Genomic DNA, 24,182 nt, shown 5'->3' with positions numbered 1-24,182 from the left:
GGCTCCGGGAGAGAGACCTGGCTCTGGAACCGCTGGTCCTGTGGGGCACTTGCCAAACCCAGACAGGGTGGCCCAGGGGCCGGAGCTTCAGGAAGTCTGGTGGGGCGGGGAGGCATGGACTGGAATGTGTAGTGGTTTGTGTGGAAATGTTAAAAACATGGCTGTAAATTCTTTGACATTGAGACCTCCATTTGGAGGTGGAGGCTGTGCTCCCTCCCCTTGCCTCCAGGCAAGTTTGTTAGGGACCTGATGAAACCGAGTCATCTGCAATTAGTTGGAAAAGGCATTGCAGATTTGCTATCCCACTTACTTTTGAAGCGGAAGACAGCATGTAAGATGTCTGAGTACCCAGCAGCATCATGCCGCGAGGGGGTCCAGGCCACTCTGAGAGGTTGTGTGTGTTCTAGCTGAGAGTCCCAGTCAAGGTCCCCCCCTCCGGCCAGCTCCAGCCACCATGTGTGCATGAAGATGCCCCACGTGACCCATATGAGACACCCAAGAATTCAAAGAGGAGTCACTGCTCTTGCCATGAGTAGGTAACTAATAAGAAATCGATAAATAAAGGAGAAAATGTACTAAATTGTTTTCATTCCTTTAAATCCAGCCACTTATTATGTTTCACTCCACTGCATGTAAACTGATTATGTCTATTGAAGGTTATTAGATGATTTAATAATTGGACATTTTTATTTAAAAGGCAAGCATGAAGGACTGTGTTAATGGTTTTAATCTACACACAGGGGGGACATGACATATTCTAAAATATGGCAGCATTGTCCGCTGCATGAAACCTTAGAAAATCATAACGTGTAAAAAGCATTCGTCAGATTTGGGGAGGTTTTCTTTCTTTCTTTTTTTTTTCAAATCCAATCCGTATCAGTAATGGAAAAGTTCACAGCAATAAAAGGCAATCAAAACAAACGGTAGGTAACCAACCTGAGATCTTGCGAGACCAGTAATAAGACAGCAGAACAGCAGTTATGAAGCCGAGGCCACCACACAGCGCCCCGAGAACTCTGGCTGTGACGTGGTCTCTTCTGTAGCCACCGGTCCCTGAGGGAAGACACCAGTGCGTCAGCCTTAGAGGGTCAAGGCTTGGGTCCTGGAATCCTGGTCTAATACTCTGCAGGAATGGTTAATATAAGTTCACACGTTATCTAATTATAATGTGTACTTTCCAGGTTGGTGTGGAGAGAAGAGAAGCAGCCAGGCACTGAGATCACCTTCTCCAACCTCCTCCACACAGCAGGCATCACCTGGACCTCCACCCACCTTCCAACACCCCACTGTGGTACCAGTGAAGACTGCTGGGGCAGAGCCATTAATCATAATGCTCCTGTATCCAGGGACCATCAACCCACCTGTGACGCTGAGTGTCACCGCCTCGCTGCGCTGGGCCCCCAGGCCATTGTCAGCCTCACAGGAGTAGTTTCCAGAACGTTCTGGGGTCAGAGAGAGGTTGAAGGACGCTCCTCCTCCAGAGGGGGCCGAGCTGTTCCCCAGGGAGACATCCTCGTGATAAAACCGGTACTGGATCGGGGGAGAGCCGCTCTGGGCCTCGCAGCGAAGCTCCACCACGTCCCCCACTGCCATGGCCTGGGCCCCTGGCTCCCTGAGGGTGAGGACGGGGCGGGACGCTGGGACTGAGGGAGACAGGGACCAGCGGAGAGGGTTTGTGAGGCCACAGTAGACACCCAGACCCCAGACTAGGACCTCAGCGAAGGGCCTGGCCCCTTGGTCATTGTGTGTCTCTAAGATTCTCAATAATGTCTTTAGAAATTTGGGGGAATATCAAGTCTGGGCTACTGTCTAAAGACATGGTCATTCGTCATTCTCAGCCTGTGTTTTCCTATGCCAGTCCAGCCCCCGTTATCTTCCCTTCCCTGGAAAGAAGGATGTCCACAGTCTAACTTGCGGGGGTGACCCACACTCCAGTTGCCATTGGGGCTCCACAGCAGTGACTCACTTCTCACACGGATACTCAGCAGCTTGCTCTGGATGGGGTCGTGGCCATTGTCAGCTCTGCAGTAATAGCGGCCGGCGTCACCCTCCTGCACGGCTGGGACCTCCAGCTCCGCAGACAGGGAACGCTGGGTCTTCCTTCCCACCCTGGTTCCCGTGTCCTCTCTGTGCCAGGAGAATGTGATGTTTCCTGTGCCTTCGGCCACGGAGCAGAGGAGGATCAGATCCCCTCCTTCGATCACCGGGTCCCTGGGGGCCCACATCTCTAAGCTTACGTTAGAGACGGGCACTCCTAGACGGATGGAAGACGACAGGTGAGAAGCTGACGTCAGAGGGCTCTGGGACCAGGCCGTGACTGGCTTCAGTCTAATGCTTGAAGTGGGAATACAGGTAGGGCTCATGTAATCCATTATAAGGACACTAAGGTAGGGAATCCGCGGTGATTACTCTTGAAGAATGTGGATGCAGATACTGCATGTCCCAACCCCCTTCCTGTCTAATTTCATGGGATCACTAAAGAATGTGTGATGGGTCATCTGCTCCATGGACAGGAAAACATTTCTGGGGGGAGGGGTCGCTGTGCAGAGTGCTGCATTCTGCACTGAGTGAAGGGGTCCCCGGTAGCATCAGTCCTACCTCAGAAAAGGCACTGTCCCCCCTAACAATATCAATGACAATTCCTCCATTATTCCCAGTTTCAAGGGTCCACAAGAATTGCCACCCCTCCTCTGGCCGCTTGGTTCACTCAGATTTCTGCTTTCTCTGATGTTTCATTTATCCCCCGACACTGGAGCACCACGGTGCCTTCTAATAAAACCAACTTGTGTTGCAAGCCAGCATGTGGGGCCATCTGCAGAGCCACTGGGGAGCAGGTGCTTGCTGAGTAAAGTCCCAGCCCACTCCTAAACACCAAGGCACGAAGTGATCAGTGGAGATATGACTGATGGATGTGACTTTAATAAAGAAGAGAAAGATTATAAGGAGTGTTTAGAAAAGAAGAAAAAGAGCCCAAAATGGAGTATTTGTCCCCCACTGACATCAAACCAAGACTTAATTACAGTTTCAGCCTATCCCTGGAATATGACCGTCTATAAGTCAATCTGAAATTTCCTGATCCACACTAATGAGGTCATCTGCATGATAAAAAAAACAAAAAACTTTGAAGTTCCCTCCTCCCGCAAATGATGTCTTGGCCTGAAGAAATCCTCTTTTATTTTGCTAATAACCCCCTTCCCCCACCTCATGCCTATAAAAAACTTCCATTTCCTACAACTCCTCTGAGCATCTCTCTGCTTGCTAGCTAGGATCCTGCTGATTCATGAATGCTTAATAAAGTCAATTCCATCTTCACATTTACTCCATTGCGTTCTGTTTTTTTAACAGGAGCTTTGTCCCCCCTTTGTTATTTTTATGAAACGCCCATTCTCTAGCTCACATCCCACTTTCTACAAGGACAGGAATTGCAAGAGAACCCAAAAGACGAGCAGCCGAAGTGAAGCTGCTGGACTCCTGTTTTCCCCACGCTCAGACCCAACGATACTTACTCTGCACGTGAATCTGGGATTGGAGGCTCTGTTTTCTGACCCTGGGAGTCACCATCTCTGCCTGGCACCAGTAGGACCCTGAGTCCTCCGTCCACATGGCGGGGACCCGGAGCTCTGGGGAGCTGCTCCAGCCAGACCCCAGGGCTCTGTCATCTCTGAAGAAGCAAAATCGGAGCTGAGCATTTGACCTCTGTGGAGAAGGCTGGGTCTCACAGGTCAGGGTCACCGGGCTCCCCTCAGTGGGCCAGGAGGGGCTGACAGTGAGCACAGGGCGTGGAAACAGCTCTAGAGAGAAGAATCACAAGAGCCCCGAGCAGTGAGATGGATGGTACCTGCTCAAAAGCAACCCCAGCAAACAAGACATTCAGACCAGACTTGTCACCTATCACGACTCCCTCCTGCGGTCAAACCACAGGACTCTGGTTCCCATCTGGTGTGGGGGCAGGTGTTCCCTCCAGGGACCCACCCTGCTGTGCTCCAGTCTCGTCCAGCCCGGCTCCCACAGGAGGGAAAGTCTTACCTTGCACTTCAATCCTGATGCTTCTTGAAGCTTTTGACTTCAGAAAATACTTCAGAAAGTATTTTTCAGCAGTAGCAGAACAGTAATAGCTGCCACCGTCACTCAAAGCTGCATGTGGGATAGAAAAGCTAGAGACTTCGTTTGACAGCTGTAACTCTTTTCCATCCTTGTAATAGGCCATAGTCTGGATTTTCCACCAGTCCTTTTTCTTCTGGCACATCAGATCTATGCTGTCTCCTTCAAAGACAACAGAGGGAGCCTGGAGGGTCAGCCAGTCTGCAAGAGAGGGCGTCAGGGGACTGGATTTGCCATTTCTTTTTTTTTTTTTTAAGATTTTATTTATTTATTTGACAGAGAGACACAGCGAGAGAGGGAACACAAGCAGGGGGAGTGGGTAAGGGAGAAGCAGGCTTCCCGCCGAGCAGGAGCCCGAAGTGGGGCTCGATCCTCAGGACCCTGGGATCATGACCTGAGCCGAAGTCAGACGCTTAACGACTGAGCCACCCAGGCTCCCCGGGATTTGCCATTTCTGCAGAGAGCCCAGATGCCTGACCGCTTCTTGTGCTCTTGGGCCAAGCAGCCCCTTCCCCTCCAGGCAGGACGGAGGTTCCAACCCCCACCTTACCTACTCAGGGCTAGGTTCTCTCTTGTCCTGAGGGGTATCTGAGTCAGCATGGGCTGCTGTAACAAAGTACCATAATTTTCTCGGGGTTTATTTCTCAGGGTTCTGGAGGCTGAAAGTCTAAGATCAAGGTGCCGCACAGCCAGATTCCGGTGAGGCCACTCTTCCAGGCTGTAGACGGCTGACTTCTTGTGTATCTTTACTTGCTAGCTCTCTGGCCTCGTTTTCTAAGGGCACTCATCCCATCATGAGGACCCCACCTCCATGACCTTATTACCTTCCAAGGGCCCCACCTCCAGATACCATCCTCCTGGGATTAGGGTTTCAACATAGGAGTTTGAAGGTGAGGACTCAAAACACTGAGTCAATGGCAGGGAATGTCCAAGTAAACATAATTTTTTACATGGATACAGGAGTGAAGTTCCTCCTGCTTACATAATCTTTTACATGGATACAGGAGTGAAGTTCCTCCTGCTTAGCCCTCTCTATTGGTGATGTCACAAGGGGGGACCACTGTCCTCAGGGGGCACGTCGCTTTCCCACCCCCTCTGCTTTGATCCAGCCTTTGAAGACCCTATGCTGTGTTCTAAATTCACGTTCTTCGTCTTCTTCTTGCCTGGCCGGAGGAAACCGCCAAGGGGCCTGGGTATCTGGGGCATAGACTGGTTACTGGAATAAGATCCTGTATCTCAAACCTCAGAACTTTCCACCTGACTAGTTTCCAAACACTTCCCCACCCATCCCATGTGTAATTAGGTGGAAGGGAGCTTTCATTCAAGGTTTAGCTGACCATAGTGAATAAAAGTCATTGCCAAAAATAAATGTCTTCCCCTGGGACTGCCTGTCTCAGATTCCACCCTGTGACTTTGCTTATTTATGGTACCAGGCCCCTTCTGTGTCTGGGACATTTGCATTACCTTTCAGGGTTGTAGTTGAGGATTTTGACCTCGAGGTGAGGAACTAAGTTATATCTCAAACAAAAATCTCCCTGCCCCTGTTCAACGGTGGCATGACAGCCAGAATTTGGATGTGTAGCATAGGGAAGCAGAGGTCAGCCATATAAGGGGTGAAGTGGCCCATAAAATACCCCTGCAGAACCAGAACCAAAATGCAACAGGAAGCTTGTGAAATTTAGAATCATCATTTTTGGAAAACATGCTACTGATTCTTCCAGGTGGAGAACCAGATTTACCTGTTGGACATCAGGCGAAAAATCTGGGTTATAAAAAATGAAATCAGGAGGGCAGAAAAGGTGGGTTGCAGAAACAATTAGCTTAATTTGAGATTTTTGCCCTCCTTCACTGATGGAGACTGGATCCCCTGGGGACTTGGCTGTGGGACTTATAATCAAGCTGATTTTTAAACCACTAGCACAGACTTCATCCAGAAACTGGAAAAATTCCCAGGGAGAATGCTGTTGGGGTAGGGGGCAGACATTCTGCATTACGATTAGAGATGCCGCTGAAAAGGCACGTGATGGGCAATCTCACAGGCTCGGGGTGCGGCTGGATGACCACGTGAGCCTGTGAGTCCGTTGCTAAGGATCATTCACGCACAGCGTGGATGCAACGGACGAGTCCTGCTCCCGAACAGGCTCCTGGAGCGGTCCCTGGCATCCCTGTCCCATTCATGTCTCACCATGAAAGGAGAGACAAGAGGGGTCTGTTCTCCCAGGACGGTGCCTTGGAGCCCCAAGCGCCCCTTCCACTTGGCGGTTGGTGCTGGCAAGGTCCGGGAACAATCCTCCATCTCTCTAGATTCAGTCCAGGCTCATGTACATACAGAATAAAATCCCGTTTTCTGAACTTCCTTTGGTGAGCACAGCTTTAAGTCAAGAAGAGCAAGGTGAGGTTGGTTGTGGTCACACGCGTTAGGAAGGTAGCACAGGTCTGAGGGCACGCAGAATTCAGCGATGCTGTGGAGACGGGGCGGGCGGACCCCGGCCCGGGAGCCGCTCGGCGCCTGTTTGGGGAAGGCAAGTGCGCCTGCCCTGCCGCAGGCGCTGCGGGGATGCTCGCTGACTTGCGCGGGACAGCGCCCCCGCCGCCACCCAGAGCCAGAGCAGCCCGGCCGTCCCAACCACGCACACGCTCTGGGCCGTGTTGCTCAGAGAGCGGCTGTTTTCAGCTGCGAGGACATTCAGCCAGACCTCACGGAGGAGCTATGGTCCCCGGGGCCTGGAGAACCATCCTCCCCCGCGGGCTGGCTGTCCGGGCCGCACACCCTCTTCCAGATGCCACTCCCCGGCACCTGGGGCTCTACAGGCAGGGGACTCCGCCTGGGCAGGCCGTCCTCACCCAGCCAAGTGGCCGGAGGCGGGTTGGCCCAGGGGAGCCGCAACACTGGGACGTCTCCACGGCCTGTCCTCGTCCCTCTCTGCAGGACCTCATGGGAACCGGGCGATGGACAAACTAGACCCCGGAACAGTAAGGATGTAGATGACTCACCTGCCTCTTCACTGACAGGAGCTGTGAGGGGATCAAAAACCTGAGGTTAGCCCAGAGCATTTGCCCTTACAGTTTAGACATTTCTATTACTCTGCTAAAATGACCCCGAACTCCCCATCACCCCCTTTTCTGTTCCTCTGCTCCATTATCACCAACAATGCAATCTCCCTCAAGCACCAGCTGGCCCCCACTCATGTTACAATCACAAGGCAGGTGCAAACCCCTCCCTTGACCAGAGGGAGCACCCAGGGCATGTCCCACGGATGGACGCCAGATGTTCAGTGATTCTCTCATTTCCTCGTCCTTCCCCTCTCCCCACCAACCTCCTGCACACCGAATGAGTCCACTACACGATATCCCACATCACCAAGAGTTCATCAGGAAACACCCAATCAGAGTTTGTAGTGTAAACCCTGACAGCTGGGGTTTTCTCTCGGCCCGACTTTGTGCCTGACTTAAGCTTTGATGCGGAGGCATCCACAGAAGACTGTGATCATTTGTTTTAATTCACCAGCAAAGAGTGAGCCTGTGAAACTGTGGGCCCCCAGCCTCCAGCCCAATAAGAGCAGAACCCCAGGGGCGCCTGGGTGGCTCAGTCGTTAAGCGTCTGCCTTCGGCTCAGGTCATGATCCCAGAGTCCTGGGCTTGAGCCCTGCATTGGGCTTCCTGCTCTGTAGGAGGCCTGCTTCTCCCTCTCCCACTCTCCCTGCTCCTGTTCCTGCTCTCGCTCTCTCTCTCTCTGTCAAATAAATAAATAAAATCTTATGCACGAGCAATGAATCATGGAACACTTCATCTAGAACTAATGATGTAATGTATGGGGATTAACATAAGAATAAAAAAAAAAAGAGAGAAAAAAAATAAATAAAATCTTAAAAAAAAAAAAAAAAGAACCGAACCCCAGACCCATGCTGTCTCTCTCCCCACGACCTCGCTGTGTGATTCCAGGGGTGCTGTGTAGTTTCCAGGCTCTGTGAGTAATAAACATTTAGCTTTCCAGAGTTTCCTGACCGTTATTACTGAAGGGCATCTTGCAGTCATGATAAGACCCATGAAGGCTGGTCCAGCCACAACCTTGCTTATTGATGAGCTGAGACCAGCACACATAATTTTGAAAGCCAAACCCACCTTGAAAGGATTTCTTTTCTCTGGCCATATTTTATGTGAGAGTCTTTTTACTTATTAACAAATGTTGGTTTAATGTCTCCTGAAAGGAGAGAAAGGAATCTCGTTTCCTTATAGCAGCTCTCCTGTCCTGTCCTCCTCAACAGAAGAGCCTGAGCAAAGGGTGTCCATGCATCTCCAAACCCCATCTTGGAGATAACTGTCTAAATAGTTCTCACGGAGAAGTAGTAAATGTTGAAATTATAAAAACTGTATTTATGAGAATATACTACTCTATGAATTATCTGAGATATCAAAGCAGGAACTCATAACCCGGGAACGGTAAAGTAGCCGACCTTGAACATTAAGGACAAGGATGCGTTGCAGTGTGACTTGCCCAGAGCCCACTGCTGTGCATCAGACTGCTCTCTGAGCTTGAAGCAGAGACCCGAGCATTCCTATTGGTCCCCAGGTTCTGATAAACCCTCAGGGCTTTCAGGAGCTGGAGACCTCATCTGCTGCCACCTCAGTCCTAACTCAAGTTATTGGACTCACCAAAGATGACCATAAATGACCACAGCAGCATGAGGACCTGGTTCAGCTATCCAAGAAGAGATGAAGAGATGTTTCCTCGGCCACCAGCTGGGGTCTGTGTGCAGGGAATGGAAACTGCTTTTCAAACTAAGTTTTGTACAATTAGCAAAAAAAAAAAAAAAAAAGGAAGTGGAAGGGCCTGTCAAGTCTGGCCACTGTCTTCTTTCCTATAGACGCTATGAGAATGAAGATGGTCCTCTAGGTGCCAAATAAACTCCTTCTCTTGACACTGATGACAGTTAACACTTAACACACAGCTGTTCATGAGTTGGACACAGTTCTAAGTGCCTTATGCTCACAGGGTTATTTAATGCCCTGAGCAAGCTTCTGGAGTCTGTACGATCCCCTTTACACAGTTGGGGAAACAGGCAGCAGGGAAGGCAAGTAATGGACCGAGATCAGCACCGTCACTTTCCAGTAGTGACAGCTAGGAGTTAAACTCAGGCAACCGCATTCCACAGTCTGGTTCACAAATGCTGTCAGATCTTACCGTGATCTATAATGCTTCTCAGTGTTCCTTAGGATAGCAGGACCACCACTCAGGGTTCCTGGGTGATGTTTTCTTCAGTCCATATCTAGCCTTCTAGACCAGGATGTTGCTAAGATTCAAAACACCGGCTCTGTATCATTGAAAACATTGTCCTCTTCCGTATTTCTAATCCATGTTGCTTTTAGGACGGCATGCTGCTCCCAAGGCAGCCACACCCTCCAGAGCACGCATCCCCAAATTCTGTTATCACTCCCTTCCCGATTAGATGTGGTCCCCATAAGTGTTGTATGTAACAGTCCACTCAGGGGCAGGCTGAACAGACAGATACCTGTTGCCTACGTGGACCTTATGTAGCATGAAACTTTAAATCATAAAATCATAGGTATTTGTAACCTGGGAACTGACTGATAGTGAATTGAATCATAGACTCAATGTCATCTGTTCCGGCGAATACTTAACATTGTCACTCACCATAAACATAGCTTTCCTTTGGGAAATGCTGATGTATGTACGTGATGTCATACTTCGTATCATCAAAGCCTCACTTAGAGTAGTGTAAAAAGAAAGTGCTAAAAACACCCAAACAAGCAGGTTAAAAATAAATTGTATGTCCAACTGTGTACTATCAAGCAGCCATTAAAATGATTCTGTAGAATATTCAATAGCAATAAAAGTTGTTCACGATATACCGTTAAGGCAAAGGAGGCTGCTGGATGCAATTTATCTGCTGCACACCATCTTCCCCAATTGCCAATTAAAAAAGAAAGTGTGGGACAATAAACACCAACACGTTAGTGCGATTATATCTAATGTAATTAAAGGTGGTTTTTATTTTCCTCATTTTGCTTATCAGTGTGTTCTAGTATTCTTACAATAAACACATTTATTTATATATTCCTAAAAGATTCATAAAAAACAAGACCTGGCTTTTTTTAGCCCCTACCACCTCAAGTGTACCAAGCGAGGCTACTCCACCTTTCTGCATGGGCACATGGTTTATTTGTGTTTGGAAGAGGGTGAGTGTTTCTCTCCCTGGGACCAGAGCTGCTCACTGAGCTTCTTGTCAAGCCCTTGCCTGTGGAAAGGCTTCTAGGTGGCCTGTGGCTCCTCCTCGTCCTGCCCAGTCAGGACGGCACAGGATTCTGACGGAGGACAGTGAATTGAGGAAGAAAATACAGAAAAAGGCAGAAGCAAAATGTGGAGAAGGAGCTGGTGGTAGGTATTGGTTTTTCATAGACATCTGAGCAGATTTTTCAAAATATTTGTGGTTTCATTCTGTCCTGTATGGGCATGTGGCTCTTGAGTTGAGAATTAGCTTTTTCCCGTGGCATTATCAAATGGTAGGGAGTGTGGCTTATGTGAAAGTGAGTGATGCAGGGGAAGAGAAATGAGTGGCCACAGTGGGGTAAGTGGGCCACTGGGGTGGCAACGAGTCCTTAAGGGGACTGGCCTGCTCCATCTGGATGCTGCTCACACCTGACAGGTGGCAGACATTTATTTACATGTGGACGGACACAGCTTGCAGGCCCATCTAAACTCAGATGCAAAGTAGGGCCCGCAGCCAGAGACGAGGAGCTCAGCAGTTCATTAGAGGACAAAGTAACTTCATGTTCAGGTTACAGTGGTGGAAGTGAAACTGCAGGGTGGGGTGCACTGGCCAAAGTGAGAAATACAAACACTCCTTATGCCGGGATATTTGGCCACCAGCAAGATGGAGTCACAGGCGCCAGAGAGAAGCAGAGTTACCCATAGACAGAAGCCTCTGGGACCAACCAGGTAGACCCTTGACTTGGAGATTCTGCAAGTGGCAGCATACACAAGAGTACTCTGTCAGATGCGGGGCAACAGTGTCCCTGTCAACTTTGTTTGGTGTCTTCCAGGGGACACAAGATGCAATGCCAAGGTCAGGATTGAGACAGAGACAAAGTCTTCATGAACTACAACTCACAACAAAATAAACACCATCTCCCGTTTGAGAGGAAGTTGATTACCAGGATAGTCACAATAAGAAAATGAGGCTGATTAACTTCAGAGATCTCTGGATGTATTTGGTTGAATTTGGGGCTGCAAGGCTGCGACGACAGAATTAAATGTCATAATGTATGCAATCACCTCCCGCAGGAATTGCGACATTCATGGCTGTGGACATGGTCCCAAGTCACCACCATCATCCTCATGTGGGAGCAGTTACAGTAGTAATTTCAATTGTTACTATAATCATCTTGAACAACATGATATGTCTTGGTTGAGTGGGGCTTGACCTAGAAATTTCATGTCTAGGGTAAGAGATACATTCTTTTGGAAGTGCTAATGTTTGTTGGAGCAGAGCTGGCTGGTGGGAATCTCGATGTTGTGTCTGTAGACGCTCTCTGCCCAGAAGACTCTCTACAATTTAATTCATCAATTCCTAGAATTCTGATGGCCTCTCCATAGTCCAGACAGCATGGCAGGGAATTTGGACCAAGAATGCCTGGAAACTTTTGTCCATTTCCTCCCCGGCAGATGTGAAGATGAAGAAGCTCCAGAGACCCAGTTTCTCTGAGAATTATCCATATATCTACTCCAGGAAATCTGAGAAGGACAGGAGTAAGTTTAGTTTCAGGTAATGATTGTTTTAGGAGACTGGAGTTTTACAGATCTCAAATTTTTCTTCTTCATGAGGAAGATCATTTTCTTCAGTGTCAGTAGAAATTATTATTAACCCCTTTTGAAGAAGGTGTTGCCATTCCCGTGGTGGGGGATAGAGGTGAGCCCAGTCTTGAAGTCTGAGGTGGGGAGGGGCACAGGGAGACTTAGTGAGGCTCTGGGTAGATATCTGAGCAGCATCCGCAATAGGGAGCAGACCTCCCTCGGTCTGTGAAAATACCTCCTGCCAAGTGGCCTGGCTTCCCTGGGGGTGATAGGCATGGTGGGGCCTCCCCCGGTATCAAAGACAATTCAGTGTGAAGCTTTCTATTTTCTGTTCTAATTATATATGTGTGAGCTGGGTGGAGGGGACCCTTGGGGCATTGAGAACACTGACCCTTAGCAGAGCCACCCAAAGCGGCTTCCTTGGGTATCTTTCCAGCAGTAGAATATCGGCTGTTGGTGGTAGAAGACCAAGAACCAAGATCCAGATTGTACTTCTGGTTTTTGGTTTTGATTTCCCTTTAAGGGATTTGCTCATTCTTCTAACCTACTCTGCTAACGACTGCTTCCTAGTTCAGGAGGTGGTAATTCACCAGTCAGAGGAAGGGTGCATTCATTCACTCAGGGATGGATAAATATTACATAATTTTTTTTTTAAGATTTTATTTATTTGCGAGAGAGACAATGAGAGACAGAGAGCATGAGAGGGAGGAGGGTCAGAGGGAGAAGCAGACTCCCTGCTGAGCAGGGAGCCTGATGTGGGACTCGACCCCGGGACTCCAGGATCATGACCTGAGCCGAAGGCAGTCGCTTAACCAACTGAGCCACCCAGGCGCCCCATAATTTTTTAAATGCATAATTAAACAGGTAAAAAAGAAGGGAAATTTCCTCCATTACAGATTAAAAAAAAGGAAGTGAAAACAGTGTGTTACACATGTAAATTGACATTACTGGTGCCCTGGGGAGAAAATATTACACTAGATAATTTTTATGAGCTTAGCATTTAGTCCATCTGGAACTTGGAGGCAAAACCCTGGGTCTGCAAAAGGTAGAAGGTTGAAACCAAAACACATGAAATCTGGATCATCAAAAGACTTTCCTTTTAATAAAAGAGTGGCTTGGTGGGGAAAAACATTCACCTACCAGCACAGAAATGACAACTAACCTTGTCTTTCTATGAGCTCTGGGGGAAATAGAGAGTTTCCCTTGAGATATCAGAACTCCAGGACTGTGCCACTCCCATGGGTGGGCTCCAGGAAACCCCAGATAAGGAATTGTCATAAAAAGTGGTCCTGGGCCAGTGATGCCCCCAGGACTTAGAAGGAGCAGGTACAAAATGGCTTTTGAGGGACACAGTCAGAAACACAGATCACATGAACCTCACCATGCACAGGACGGGTCTCCATCAATAGTCAAAACACCCAGCAAATCATGATGAACAAGATTCAAAATATGTCAGAAATGCAGGCTTAAATACCTAAAACTTCAGGCAGAAGAACTACGTAAGAATTACAATAAATTAAATGTATTTAAACTATTTTAAGGTTGTTAAAATAATAAAAGGAAGTATTATACCCATAACAGTAGAATGCTATAAATAACAAAAAGGGAAATTTGAAAAGAAATAATAATAATACTTTTTTGAGCATTTAATGTGTGCCATGTACACCTTGGAGCATTTTATTTTTTTTCAGATGTTCTAAATTTTTTTAAATTTTATTTACATTCAATTAATTAGCATATAGTGTATTATTAGTTTCAGAGGTAGCGTTCAGTGATTCATCAGTTGACCTTGAAACATTTGAAAGAAATGATTTTACATAATGAACAAGACAGCATACATAATATAGTAGATACAATTTTTATCCCAGTTTTAAGCATGAAGAAATACACAGAGGTTAACCAATTTGATCAAAACTGCAGATCTAGTAAATGGTGGAAAACACGTGTAAATCCAGAAAAAAGTTTGAGCTTCTGGTCGCCTGGGGCTCCTACTTCATTCCTGGAGTCCCCATGAGGTCCAAATATTTCACAGTGGCAGATAAAATACAAAATATAAAAATCTACAATTGTCCTAAGAAAGAAAAAGGTAAACAGTCCCATGGGCCAGAAACAGAAACGCAAGGGAGAAATGCAGCTGAGGTGAGAGCCAGTGAGGGTGCTGGAGGAAAAGAGAGGGTACAGAGCTCCTGAGCTGGGACGCCCAGGGTGTGCGGGAAGAACACTGGGGACAATGAGGTTGGAGCCCATCCAGAGATGGGAAAAGTCATCCTCGACAGAAGTTCGAACAGTATTAGTGTTAAGCAGAACTATTAAAACAGGAAGTTTTTATTTGCATGAGATAAGGTAGCATGGGAAATAAAAGAAAAAAGAACAGACCACTGAATAAATAATAGCAGATGATTTATATTTATTTGAAAAAAATACTTCAATCTCTATCTCACATTTTTTATTTCAAAAAGTAAAGTCATAATATAAATATAATATAAAACTCCAAAACAGGAGAAGTCAGATTCTTACCTTGCACCAAACATACATATGATATCCTGAGTGAATATATATCAAAATTATGAAAGCATTATAAGAACATATAAGAACATTTTTAGAACATAATCACATGGAAGGGGATGTGAGGGATGTTTCTGGAAAGATGGAGAAATTTTATATCCTGACAAGAGTTTGGGTTACTTGGGTGTGTGTATTTATCAGACTGATGGAACTGAGCACCTAAATTGTGTGCACCTCACTGTACATAAATTATAAATAGTTCCTACAAAAGCTATAAGAAGAAGGCAAATGAACACTGAGAAAATGCGCAAAGGGCCAGCACAGGAAACTGGGAAGAACTACAAATGTACAGTCAATTTATGGGAAAAATGCTCAACTGCTTTAGTCATTGTAAAATTTTTAATTGAAATAACAATGATACTTTTCTCTCACAGACTGATTCTCTCGTGTGTTGTTGGTGAATGTGTTCACTGATACAGCAGAGCAGTTTGAGAGTATTTAACAAAAATATAAAATGTGCACAACCTGAAATGCCCTAGTCCCTGATTTACAAATTTATCCTTCAGATGGATTAGCAGGAACACAGAAATACGTTTGTGCAAGAACATTTATTTTAGTATTGTTTTTGTAATATAAAGTTTTTGGAAACCACCTAATGTCCATCAGCAATTGAAAAGATTAAAATATATTACGATAGTATTTCATTAACAATGTTGTTTTTAAACAATGGATACCACTCGTGGTGTTAGATACAGGGAAGGCTCTAACATTTTACATTATATATTTCTAAATTGTTTTAATTTGTAAGAGTTGGTGTATAATTGTTTTAAATTAAAACATAGACTCCAAATTGTATTGCCACATTTTTTAAAGTTCATGCATAAAAGAAGAAAAATTATATTCGTAAAGCTTCTAGAGGTGCAACAAATACAGAACTTTGGGTGTCGTGAAACTTACAAAGATTGTATCTCGTTACAAATATGGGGGCATCTAGGTTAGTTTGTGCATACAAAATATGTCACTAAGATTGAATGTACCCACAGTAACTTTACAAAACTTTGTTTGAATTCTAATTTGGGAGCAGTGACCCCAAATGCACAGAGTCACATATTTTATGCAGAAACAGGATGAGTCATGTAAGTGTCGGGGCTGGAGTTCTGTTCTGGAGTTCAGTGCCGAGCTTGTCTGCACTTGGACAAGAGGATGGGCACCCATCTCTGTGCGCAGCTGCCCCGCAGAATCGCTAACCTCGTGTCCATGAACTCTGAGTGAGCTTCACTGTCCCTCCACCCCAAGGTCACCCACCCTGTTTCCTCTTAGAGAAAGAAGCTAGAGCACAATTTGACCTGTGCCTAAAACAACCAGTAGGAGTCGGGTCCCACCCCTGCATTCATTGTGGTTCTTTGGGTGGTTTCTTCAGGGCTAGAACCACCTGTTTCACGGTAGTTGCAGGAATAGTCTCTGGGGGGAAGCACCTGGATGAGAAGTCCTGGAAAGCAGACTACCTCAGGATCTCTGAAGAACATACTGGTTCTGAGGCTTGGGGTCATGGATGGTTTCCAAAGAGCAGAATCTTCCAGAATTTTACATAGCATCTTCATAGTCCACATCTGCAACGCTTGCCTTCTTCAGCCTAAAATAGATGGCTGAGGCATCCTAAAAGTAAAGGCACATGGATAGGACCAGAGCAGGGAAGACACGTGGAACATGCCTCCCCCTGGTTCTCCTCCCCAACCAGCCTGGATGTGTCCTATCACGGCACACCATGAAGCACAGAAGGTGGAGCCTCTTGGAAGACTGACCCTAGGTGAGCATTTTCAAAGGACCTGTGTCCTTCTGGTGGGCTGCAGAGGTGCTCCTGATGAGCCGTAAGCTTATCCAAATGTGCAAACTCCCATTCTAATGGGCCACTGTTAGGCAGTTCCATGAGCTGTTGTTTTTTTTAAGGATGTCAGGATTTTGTACTCATAAACTACATTTAGCATGTCACTGGAGTTTACCAAGGACACAAATTCTGTCCTGAGACCTCTGGCTACCCCCACCACACTAGACAAACTTACAAAGCACCTACTGTCCTTGTACACATGTGGAGTTAGAATTCCTGTAATTTTCTGAAAGTATTTTTGTATTACCAGTGATATCTTGAATTGTTCAAGGTTTATAAATTACTGAGTTGACACAAATCACTATTAGTTTAGTTTTGTTCAATATTAATTGAGTTTTCCACGGATTGTGTGGTTAACCTCACAACACAAAGTGGTGTGTGTGTGGTTCAACAGTATTTCAGGGTAAAGATTTTCAAGGAATAGAATTTTTAGACTAGCCATGTGCTACAGTGTATCTACAAATCATCCATGCGTCTGTTGCTAAAGGAAACGTCTGTGCAAGTCTCCAAAATTCCCTTGCACCGTGAGGCTTTACTATGACCAAATGTTTTTCCCACTGTGTGGGGGATAAGGGGAGAGATGGACCATTGGAACCTTTTGCTTTTCCTAAGTTGCCATAGTTTTAAAAGTTTGAGAACCAGTCCCTAGAAGAAAGAAAGAAGAGCAGGGATGAAAGTCCATTAGGGCTTCTAACTCACCTGGTCCGTGGTATGTGTCCTCCGGGGTTCTACTGTGGAATAAAAGGTGTGTGCTGTAAGATTTCACTTATATTTAAAGTCCTTCACTAAAGTCGTGCTAATAAAGGCTTCTTCTCCTCCTACCTACTTTCTGTGTATTGATTTCCATCAATATTTTTAGTCTTGCTTTTCTGCTTATCACAAACACGATTTCCTTACTGTACAGAGGACGATGGGCAGCCTAGAGGTGGACAGGTAAGTAGATCCCTTTGGGCATTTAAACTCTTCGCATTTCTGGACCCACAAGGTATGAATGGGACAACAGCAACAAGTGGGGCCACTCAAGGAGGGCAGGTGGACACCGCCATCCCAATCTGCCATCTGACTGGGGGCACTGAGCTAGCACCAGCACTCGGGGCTGCTCCCAGACCCAAGGCCAGTGCTCAGGGAGGTAGGGAAAAGCCCACAGCCAGCTCAAGGCAGAGCAGCAGTGCTGAAGAACACTTCCATATGCCATTTGCGGCCACTGAGTATCCTCTTGGTTCCATGAAAGAAAAAAGTCAGAGATACATTCACTCCCTCATTTCTCACCTGCTGCTTGCCGCTCCTGTTGCGTATGGTACACCAAAGAGTAGACCTCTTCCCCGCTTACGACGTTCACTGAAAGAGAAGAAAGGAGGCCTGGTGACACCATCCTTTCTTCCTGCCAATTACCTCACTCCATGCCTACCACTTATCACCACGAAGACAGACATGCCATTTGTCCATGGAGGTGGCTGGGGCACAGCAGGCACAGGGTGGGCTAGCAGACATCAACCCACTGCCCCTTCCCCGGCTCCCTCCGGCTGCTTGGGCCAGGTCATTTGGGAAACCTCACCATTTTCGTATACAGACTGTTCCTGCAGTGGGGCAGCTGAGTTGACGTAGTTGGACACCTGTGCCATGGGGCTGGGAGGGCTCCTGCAGACACAGATAGTGGAATAGCATCCCAGATGCCCCAGACATCACTGTCCAGGGTTGTGAGCAAGACATTGAAGGAGAGAATCCTGTTAGCAAGCGTCCTGAGCAGAATACTGACTTCTGGGGAGATCCTCAGTGAGCTCCACTGTGTGGGACAAACTCTGTACGTGGGCTGAGCAAGGCACAGCAGAGCAGCTGTGGAGTGCACAGCCCATGAGCGCAGGTCCTTACCTGATGGGCTCAGTGTGGTGTTGCCCACACCTAGAATAGTGCCCCTCCCATTCAGGTGCTCAGTGAATACTGAGTGAAGAGTATTGATTCCCCTCGATGGAGAACAGGTTACCAGGCAGAACAAGCAGCTTGAAGAAGGGAGAGAAGAACGTGAACTTGCACACAATGGCCTGGGGCCCCAGCGCAGTGAGGCGGTGCCACTCAGCGTCACAGGTACAGCTCAGGCTATTGAATTGTCTTGGTCGAAGTCCCTTTCCAGCATCCTGGAAGACCACTACTCCAATTTGGGAAAATAATCTGATTTTTGTCGGCATAAACAACAACACAGTATAAAAATATGTCGACTAAACATTGATGTCCCCAGATGCAAGTGTTTTAAAAATCTTTTCCTCCTCTAAACTAAAGAACTTCACCAGCAAGTTTTCGGGATGGTTATCACTCTCTAGCCTGAATGACAGAAATGTGCATGTATCTTTAATGCCTCTGAGATACTTTCAAGATCTCAGAATCCTGTTTTCCTGCCTCATCAGAATGACTCACAGACCCTCAGATATTGATTAATTGATTGAATGAATCAGTTCATTGGTGAATGTGTGAAATGGGTCAGTTTAGTGAGGGAGGTGAATTAGGAAGAATGATGGAAGAAGGATTTGAATTAATCAGTTAATGCATAAATGAAGAGGAATAGCAAACAGACACTGTTATTAGCGGGAGAACTCCGGAGTAGAAGTTGGGATAATACATATACAACAAGCACATGAGAGAGGACAACTTAAAACTGTGCAGATGGGTTTTTCTGCATTATCAGTGCACACAGACAGAGCAGAGCCTCACCTGCATGGGTCCCTGGCCGGACGTCTTCCTATAAGTCAAGCAGATGAGCAAACACGTCAAAGGGGGAATCTGTTCTTCAGTTTTCTTGTGCGGGGACTGCTCCTCAGGCCTGCCACGGCATGCCAGAGGGCATCCTGGCCATCACTTACTCAGATCCTTCACTTTGCAGGTGAAGAGACTCAGTGCGGAGTAGTTAGTGAGCTTCCCAGGCAGTTCATCCCAGAGTGAGGCCCTGAGCCCCAGCCTCTGAACCTGAACACCTATTGTAGTTTTTGCTTTGGGTTTTGACAACACACTACCTACTTTTGTCATGACAAGAACCCTCAGAAGCAGGCACTTTACAGCTAGGGTGAGGTGCCCCAAGATGCAGGACAAGCTTGGAATTTAAATGAGAATCTCGCATTGTCTCCATCTTGCTCAGTGGAGAACAGGAGTCCAAGATTAATTGCACCAATAAATATGAAATTACCAACTGTGAGCCAGGGTGAAGCTAAATAACAGGGCTCGGAGGAAGAATAAACTGAGAGAATTGCAGGCTGTGTGGCTGGGTGAAACCTCTGGGGGAAAAGGACGTTTAAGCTGAAAAGCAGGAGAGATCCTGTGGAGAGCAGATGTGAGGATGCATGGACAAGCATTTCAGAAAGTGGGAAGAGCACGTGATGGTGCTCTGGGGGGATGAGAATGGAGGCACTGACTTTAACTTGGGGTGGTCGGCAGAGCTGGAATTGCTAACTGGGTTATTCTTCCAGTAGCTGACTAGTTATTTTAAATAGAGTCAGAGCTTTGGGTGAAAATTCGATCCCAGAAGCACCAGACATCAGCCGAACCTCGACACGAGGGGTGGGGGACTCGACACAGACACTGCACTCTGGTAAGTATGGGTGCTGCTCCCATGCTGGGGGTCAGGAGCAGATCTGCAGGCTGCGTGGCTGGCAGGACATATCCGTCCCTCACAGCGCTCCCGTCCCCAGCCCCGCCTATTTCTGTAAAAACAAAGGTCACAGTAACAAAATACCAGAATCTATAAATACTAACCTATTCTTTTCTTGAGCCAACAGCAGACCAATAGGGCAATAATGGTGGGACCAAGGGTGCCAAGCAGCCCTTCAAGGATTCCTGAGGCGAGAAGTTCCTTCCTGTCCTCCGTAGGCACTGAGGGGAGAGGTCTGCACGTGAGCCACCCTGCAGGAGGGCTGGCCTTTGGAGAGCAGACGTCTCAGGTGTGGGCCGAGGCCAAGGTCTGCTCTTCCTGGGCGAGGGGGGCGGAGGTTGCGGGACTGACTTATGTGACTTGGAGCTCATCACCCTGGTGGCAGGAGAGAGGCACCAGCCTTCATGTCCTCTGTGCCCCTCAGACACACCTCCTAGACAGCCCCATGTTCAGACGCTCCATCGTGGAAGCACAGCCCCAGAGATACTGTGGGGTCAGTAAAACTCTCCCAGGATGCTGGAAAGGGACTTCGACCAAGACAATTCAATAGCCTGAGCTGTACCTGTGACGCTGAGTGGCACCGCCTCACTGCGCTGGGGCCCCAGGCCGTTGTTGGCTTCACAGGAGTAGTTTCCAGAACGTTCTGGGGTCAGAGAGAGGTTGAAGGACGCTCCTCCTCCAGAGGGGGCCGAGCTGCTCCCCAGGGTGACATCCTCGTGATAAAACCGGTACTGGATCGGGGGAGAGCCGCTCTGGGCCTCGCAGCGAAGCTCCACCACGTCCCCCACCACGGCCCGGGTCCCGGGCACCCTGACAGTGAGGACGGGGTGGGATGCTGGGACTGAGGGAGACAGGGAGTCATCAGAGAGTGTACCGTACCGTCACAGACTCGTAATCCCTGCCCACAGAGGCTCAGCCCCATTGAACTTCCCGGGGTTGCCCCAGGGAACACGGAGCCCAGCGAGTGGGGGTGCTGGTGGGACAGAGGTCACGGAACTTACTTCTGACGGTGACGCTCACCAGCTCGCTGATGCTGGGGCCATAGCCGTTGTCGGCCGCGCAGTAGTATTTCTCTGTGTCACTGTCCGTCACCGCCGGGATCTCAAACTTCGCGGCCAATGAGCGCTGGGTCTTTGTTTCCAGGTTCAAACCCAGGGCCCCTTTGTACCAGGAGAAGGTGATGTCTCCTGTGCCCTGGGTGGCCAAACAGACGAGAACCAGCTTCTCTCCCTTCTGCACTTGTCCCCCTGGAGGCTGTGTCTCCAAGCTCACATTCCAGACGGGGACTCCTACACAAACACAAGGTGACACATGGGGCGTGACCATCCTGAAAGCAAAGGCCTTGGGTAAAGTCAATAATTCATGCAGTTTAGCGGTGGCGGGTGGTGGTGTTCTGAGGGCGGTTGCTGCTGACTGGGGTGGGCCTCGGCCAGGTGGGCGTGGTGGGGTGCGAAGGGCCGGCCAGGTGGGCGTGGTGGGGTGCGCAGGGCCGGCCAGGTGGGCGTGGTGGGGTGCGCAGGGCCGGCCAGGTGGGCGTGGTGGGGTGCGAAGGGCCGGCCAGGTGGGCGTGGTGGGGTGCGAAGGGCCGGCCAGGTGGGCGTGGTGGGGTGAGGAAGGCCACACAGTTACCAAGGTGGATGCAGCACCCCTCCCTCCCGGGAATAGTGGGGATCCCAGGACCTTGGGCTCTCAAACCCGCACTCTGCAAGGCCCCGTGCTGTGGTGGCCCCAGAACAGATGGCAGATCAAGCTGTCGGGGCTTGAACGCTGGTCCCACGTCTTACTGTGGGTGCTTGATCCAATCACGTCACTTCTCTGAGACTCAGTTTCCCGTCCGTACAATGCAGGGGGGAACGTTAGCTATCTCCTACGGTTGGGACGGGCCCATGACATAATGCATGTGGGGCCTAGAGCGGGGCCTGCTGCCCAGCAGCTCTTTGTTCTGGTCCGGCCTCACCAGTGCAGAGTTTTGAGCAAGGGTGCGAAAGCCAACCTTCTGGGGGTATTCCACATCCTCTTCCTGGCACCACGGACGCATCGTTGTCTGAGAACGGGGGAGGACATTAGCGTGCCTACCCGGACGGGCAGTGACACGGTTCAGAGTCACGAAACGCCCCCTTCTCTTCCTCTCTCTCAAAACCAAGCCCCAGCTGCCCCTTCCATAGCCCAAAGCCTGCCCTTACCGTGCGGATCTGATTTCTCCCTTCTCTGTAGCTCCCGTGACTCCCCACCACCGCCACACATGTCCCCCCGTGCTGAGGAGGGTGCCATCAGGGGCCGTGATTATGCAGCGACTTGCCCCCGCTCTCCAGCCCAGGGAGGACGCCGTGAGGGGTTCCTGAGTACTCTTCTGTGCACTTGAGTGCGATTAGCAAGAGTAAGGGCAGATCCCTTAAGGACTCTGAGAAGGAGAGAAGCTCAGGCACATCTCCACCAGTTCCTTTCCCCCCAAGGGAAGAGCAGCCTCGTGCCCCCGGCCCCATGTCGGTCCCCGGCGCAGGCCCCCGCACTCACCTTGCACCTGTATCTGAATCCTGGGGCTCCGAGCGACTCTGAGCTCTGAGGTCTTCGCTTCACACCAGTAGGACCCCGAGTCTTCCCTCCACACAGTGGGGAGCTGGAGCTCCGGGGAGCTGCTCCAGCCCTGCCACAGGGCCTGGCTGTCTCTGAAGAAACAGAACTGGGGCTGGGCGTCCGGCTTCCAAGAAGCGGCCTGCACCTCACAGGTCAGGGTCATTGAGCTCCCCTCCTTGGGCCGAGAGGGCCTGGCTGTCAGAAGCAGCACTAGAGAGAAGGACAAAAGACACATTCCAGGGCAATGGGTTTCAGAGTTCCCACAGGAGGCACGTTGTGTTCTCAGCATTTGGCACAAGGCCAGTTGGGTGCAGAGACCACCCCCACCCCAGCACGGCCTGCCCTTATGCGGCGTCTCCTCCACCCACAGGGCAACCTCTGCCTTCAGCTTGGTTCCCACTCTTTGACATTTCCATCCATGAACTAAAAACACCTTTTCTGGAGACCGGGCAGGGTACTGACGACTGTTATCAGAGACGGTGAAGCCTGACGTTTCAGGAACAGCAGGTGTGTTTATTCATTCTTGTCGTGAATCATGTTGGTTATCTTCTTCGGCTCCCTCCCCCGGGCATCCCAGAGCCACACTCTGTCTTTCAAGGACAGACTGTGACCCCGGACGATCTGCCAGTCGGGGAAAGATTAGAGGAATTCAATGCTTTCTTTACTGAGTCTCTCCTGCCCCTGTTACTGCTGCTCTGAATGGAAGGACCCGGCGTATGCTTGCCTGAAAATCCTGCATGCACACATCCAGCTCCCTTGCTCTGGGACTTTGTGCAAACCTCGTGCAAACCATGGGCATAAGGGGCAGTTTCAGCCCATACCCTGAGCCTCAGGGATGTCTCCTTTTCCGGCCATAGGGGCTCTTCTCCGGATGGACTACAGATGGGCAAAGCTGGGCCCTGCTTCCCCACATCTCCATCGGCCCAGCTGCAGCACCCGGGGAAACATCAAACCCTGGAGGACACTGGCTCTTAAGGCATTTGTTTATCCAGCCTCAGAGCCTGGGCTCTTTGAGAAAGTTTAGGAATTTTCCTAAGAAAAGCCTGTCTCCCCTCACCAGATAAAATGCCAAGTGTTCTCAATCCCTGAGAGGGGGTTGTTGCTCCAACACCTGTCGTCCTCAAGCCTTGCGACTGGAATGCTTTATCCTGGGACTTTCAAAAACTTAATTTCAACGTTGGTACCAGAATATTCGCTCTGGGGCCTGGAATTCCTGGCACTAGGGGTTATCTTCTCTCCTTGGAAATCTGCAGTCCCCAGAGGACTGAGGACAGAGAAAGGGGGAAAAAAGACATCTAGGGACCTGTACCCCACTCTTCTGAATGGGGCAGGTGGTGTGGAATGGGACACTGGATAGGGCAGTTTGCAAAGGCTGGAGCTCAGTCTTGCAGCTCAGAGCTTGTTTCAGATAATTCTCAGGTATTCCCAGGCAAACCTGGCAAACTCCTGGCAAGGCTTTGTTTCTTCTGGATGTGGATTTGGATTTCTACTTAGGCTCAGATTGGGCACTCATGAGGTAAAAGCAGGGTCAGGCACAGAGCATGTTGGCATTAACCCATGGCCTGGGTTCAACTTGGACGAACCCTGGGAGAGCATTCCAGAAGCCTGGGCTGGCTCTGAGTATCTCTGGCCGTTGGCCCTGCAGAGCTGTGCTCCCCAGCTCTAGGTGC

At 48.9% G+C, this 24,182-nt stretch overlaps 2 protein-coding genes across 12 annotated transcripts in view; both read right to left on the bottom strand.

Annotated features, from left to right (window-relative positions):
• LOC102750392 (Fc receptor-like protein 2) overlaps positions 1-8,839 on the bottom strand; it is a 66,796-nt gene extending 57,957 nt beyond the window's left edge. Inside the window, exons 1-7 of one of the 3 annotated variants that reach the window (XM_081825405.1) lie at positions 8,755-8,839; positions 7,096-7,116; positions 4,027-4,302; positions 3,507-3,791; positions 1,967-2,254; positions 1,362-1,643; positions 937-1,053 (exon numbers count right to left, since the gene is read on the bottom strand). In XM_081825405.1, the coding sequence (XP_081681531.1) occupies positions 937-1,053; positions 1,362-1,643; positions 1,967-2,254; positions 3,507-3,791; positions 4,027-4,302; positions 7,096-7,116; positions 8,755-8,785 (1,300 nt within the window). In that variant the 5' untranslated portion in view covers positions 8,786-8,839. Of the gene's footprint in view, positions 1-936; positions 1,054-1,361; positions 1,644-1,966; positions 2,255-3,506; positions 3,792-4,026; positions 4,303-4,651; positions 6,645-7,095; positions 7,117-8,754 lie in introns of those variants that run through there. The other 2 variants (XM_081825399.1, XM_081825402.1) reach the window with 2 other exon arrangements.
• Positions 8,840-15,008: 6,169 nt separating this feature from the next.
• Positions 15,009-24,173, bottom strand: LOC102750677 (Fc receptor-like protein 1). 9 transcript variants are annotated; one of them, XM_081825366.1, is made up of 11 exons: positions 22,881-24,173; positions 22,453-22,722; positions 21,932-21,982; positions 20,940-21,227; positions 20,501-20,779; positions 20,043-20,159; positions 19,008-19,035; positions 17,860-17,942; positions 17,574-17,642; positions 17,004-17,035; positions 15,009-16,075 (listed from the first exon to the last, which is right to left on the bottom strand). In XM_081825366.1, the coding sequence occupies exons 2-11, from the start codon at positions 22,673-22,675 to the stop codon at positions 16,004-16,006; spliced, it is 1,242 nt and encodes a 413-aa protein (XP_081681492.1). In that variant the 5' UTR covers positions 22,676-22,722; positions 22,881-24,173; the 3' UTR covers positions 15,009-16,003. The 9 variants fall into 9 exon arrangements, 7 of the variants coding, with proteins under 7 accessions (XP_081681492.1, XP_081681493.1, XP_081681489.1 ...); XM_081825367.1 differs by having other exon boundaries at positions 22,946-24,173; XM_081825363.1 differs by having other exon boundaries at positions 22,453-24,173.
• Between the last annotated feature and the right edge of the window lie 9 nt (positions 24,174-24,182).

Source organism: Leptonychotes weddellii, chromosome 6 (genome assembly GCF_054177405.1).
Source record: "Leptonychotes weddellii isolate Sample4059 chromosome 6, ASM5417740v2, whole genome shotgun sequence".
Lineage (NCBI taxonomy): Eukaryota > Metazoa > Chordata > Mammalia > Carnivora > Phocidae > Leptonychotes > Leptonychotes weddellii.
This window is presented reverse-complemented; position numbering and strand designations above follow the sequence as displayed.

Bases quoted from the DNA above. Each gene is read 5' to 3' on its own strand.
- LOC102750677 (XM_081825363.1), bottom strand. From the start codon at position 22,801: ATGCTGAGAACACAACGTGCCTCCTGTGGGAACTCTGAAACCCATTGC. The intron at 21,228-21,931 runs GTTGGCTTTCGC...GTGTTTGTGTAG, and splicing joins ATGTGGAATACCCCCAGAAG to GAGTCCCCGTCTGGAATGTG. The intron at 20,160-20,500 runs GTACAGCTCAGG...CTCTCCCCTCAG, and splicing joins GGTGCCACTCAGCGTCACAG to TGCCTACGGAGGACAGGAAG.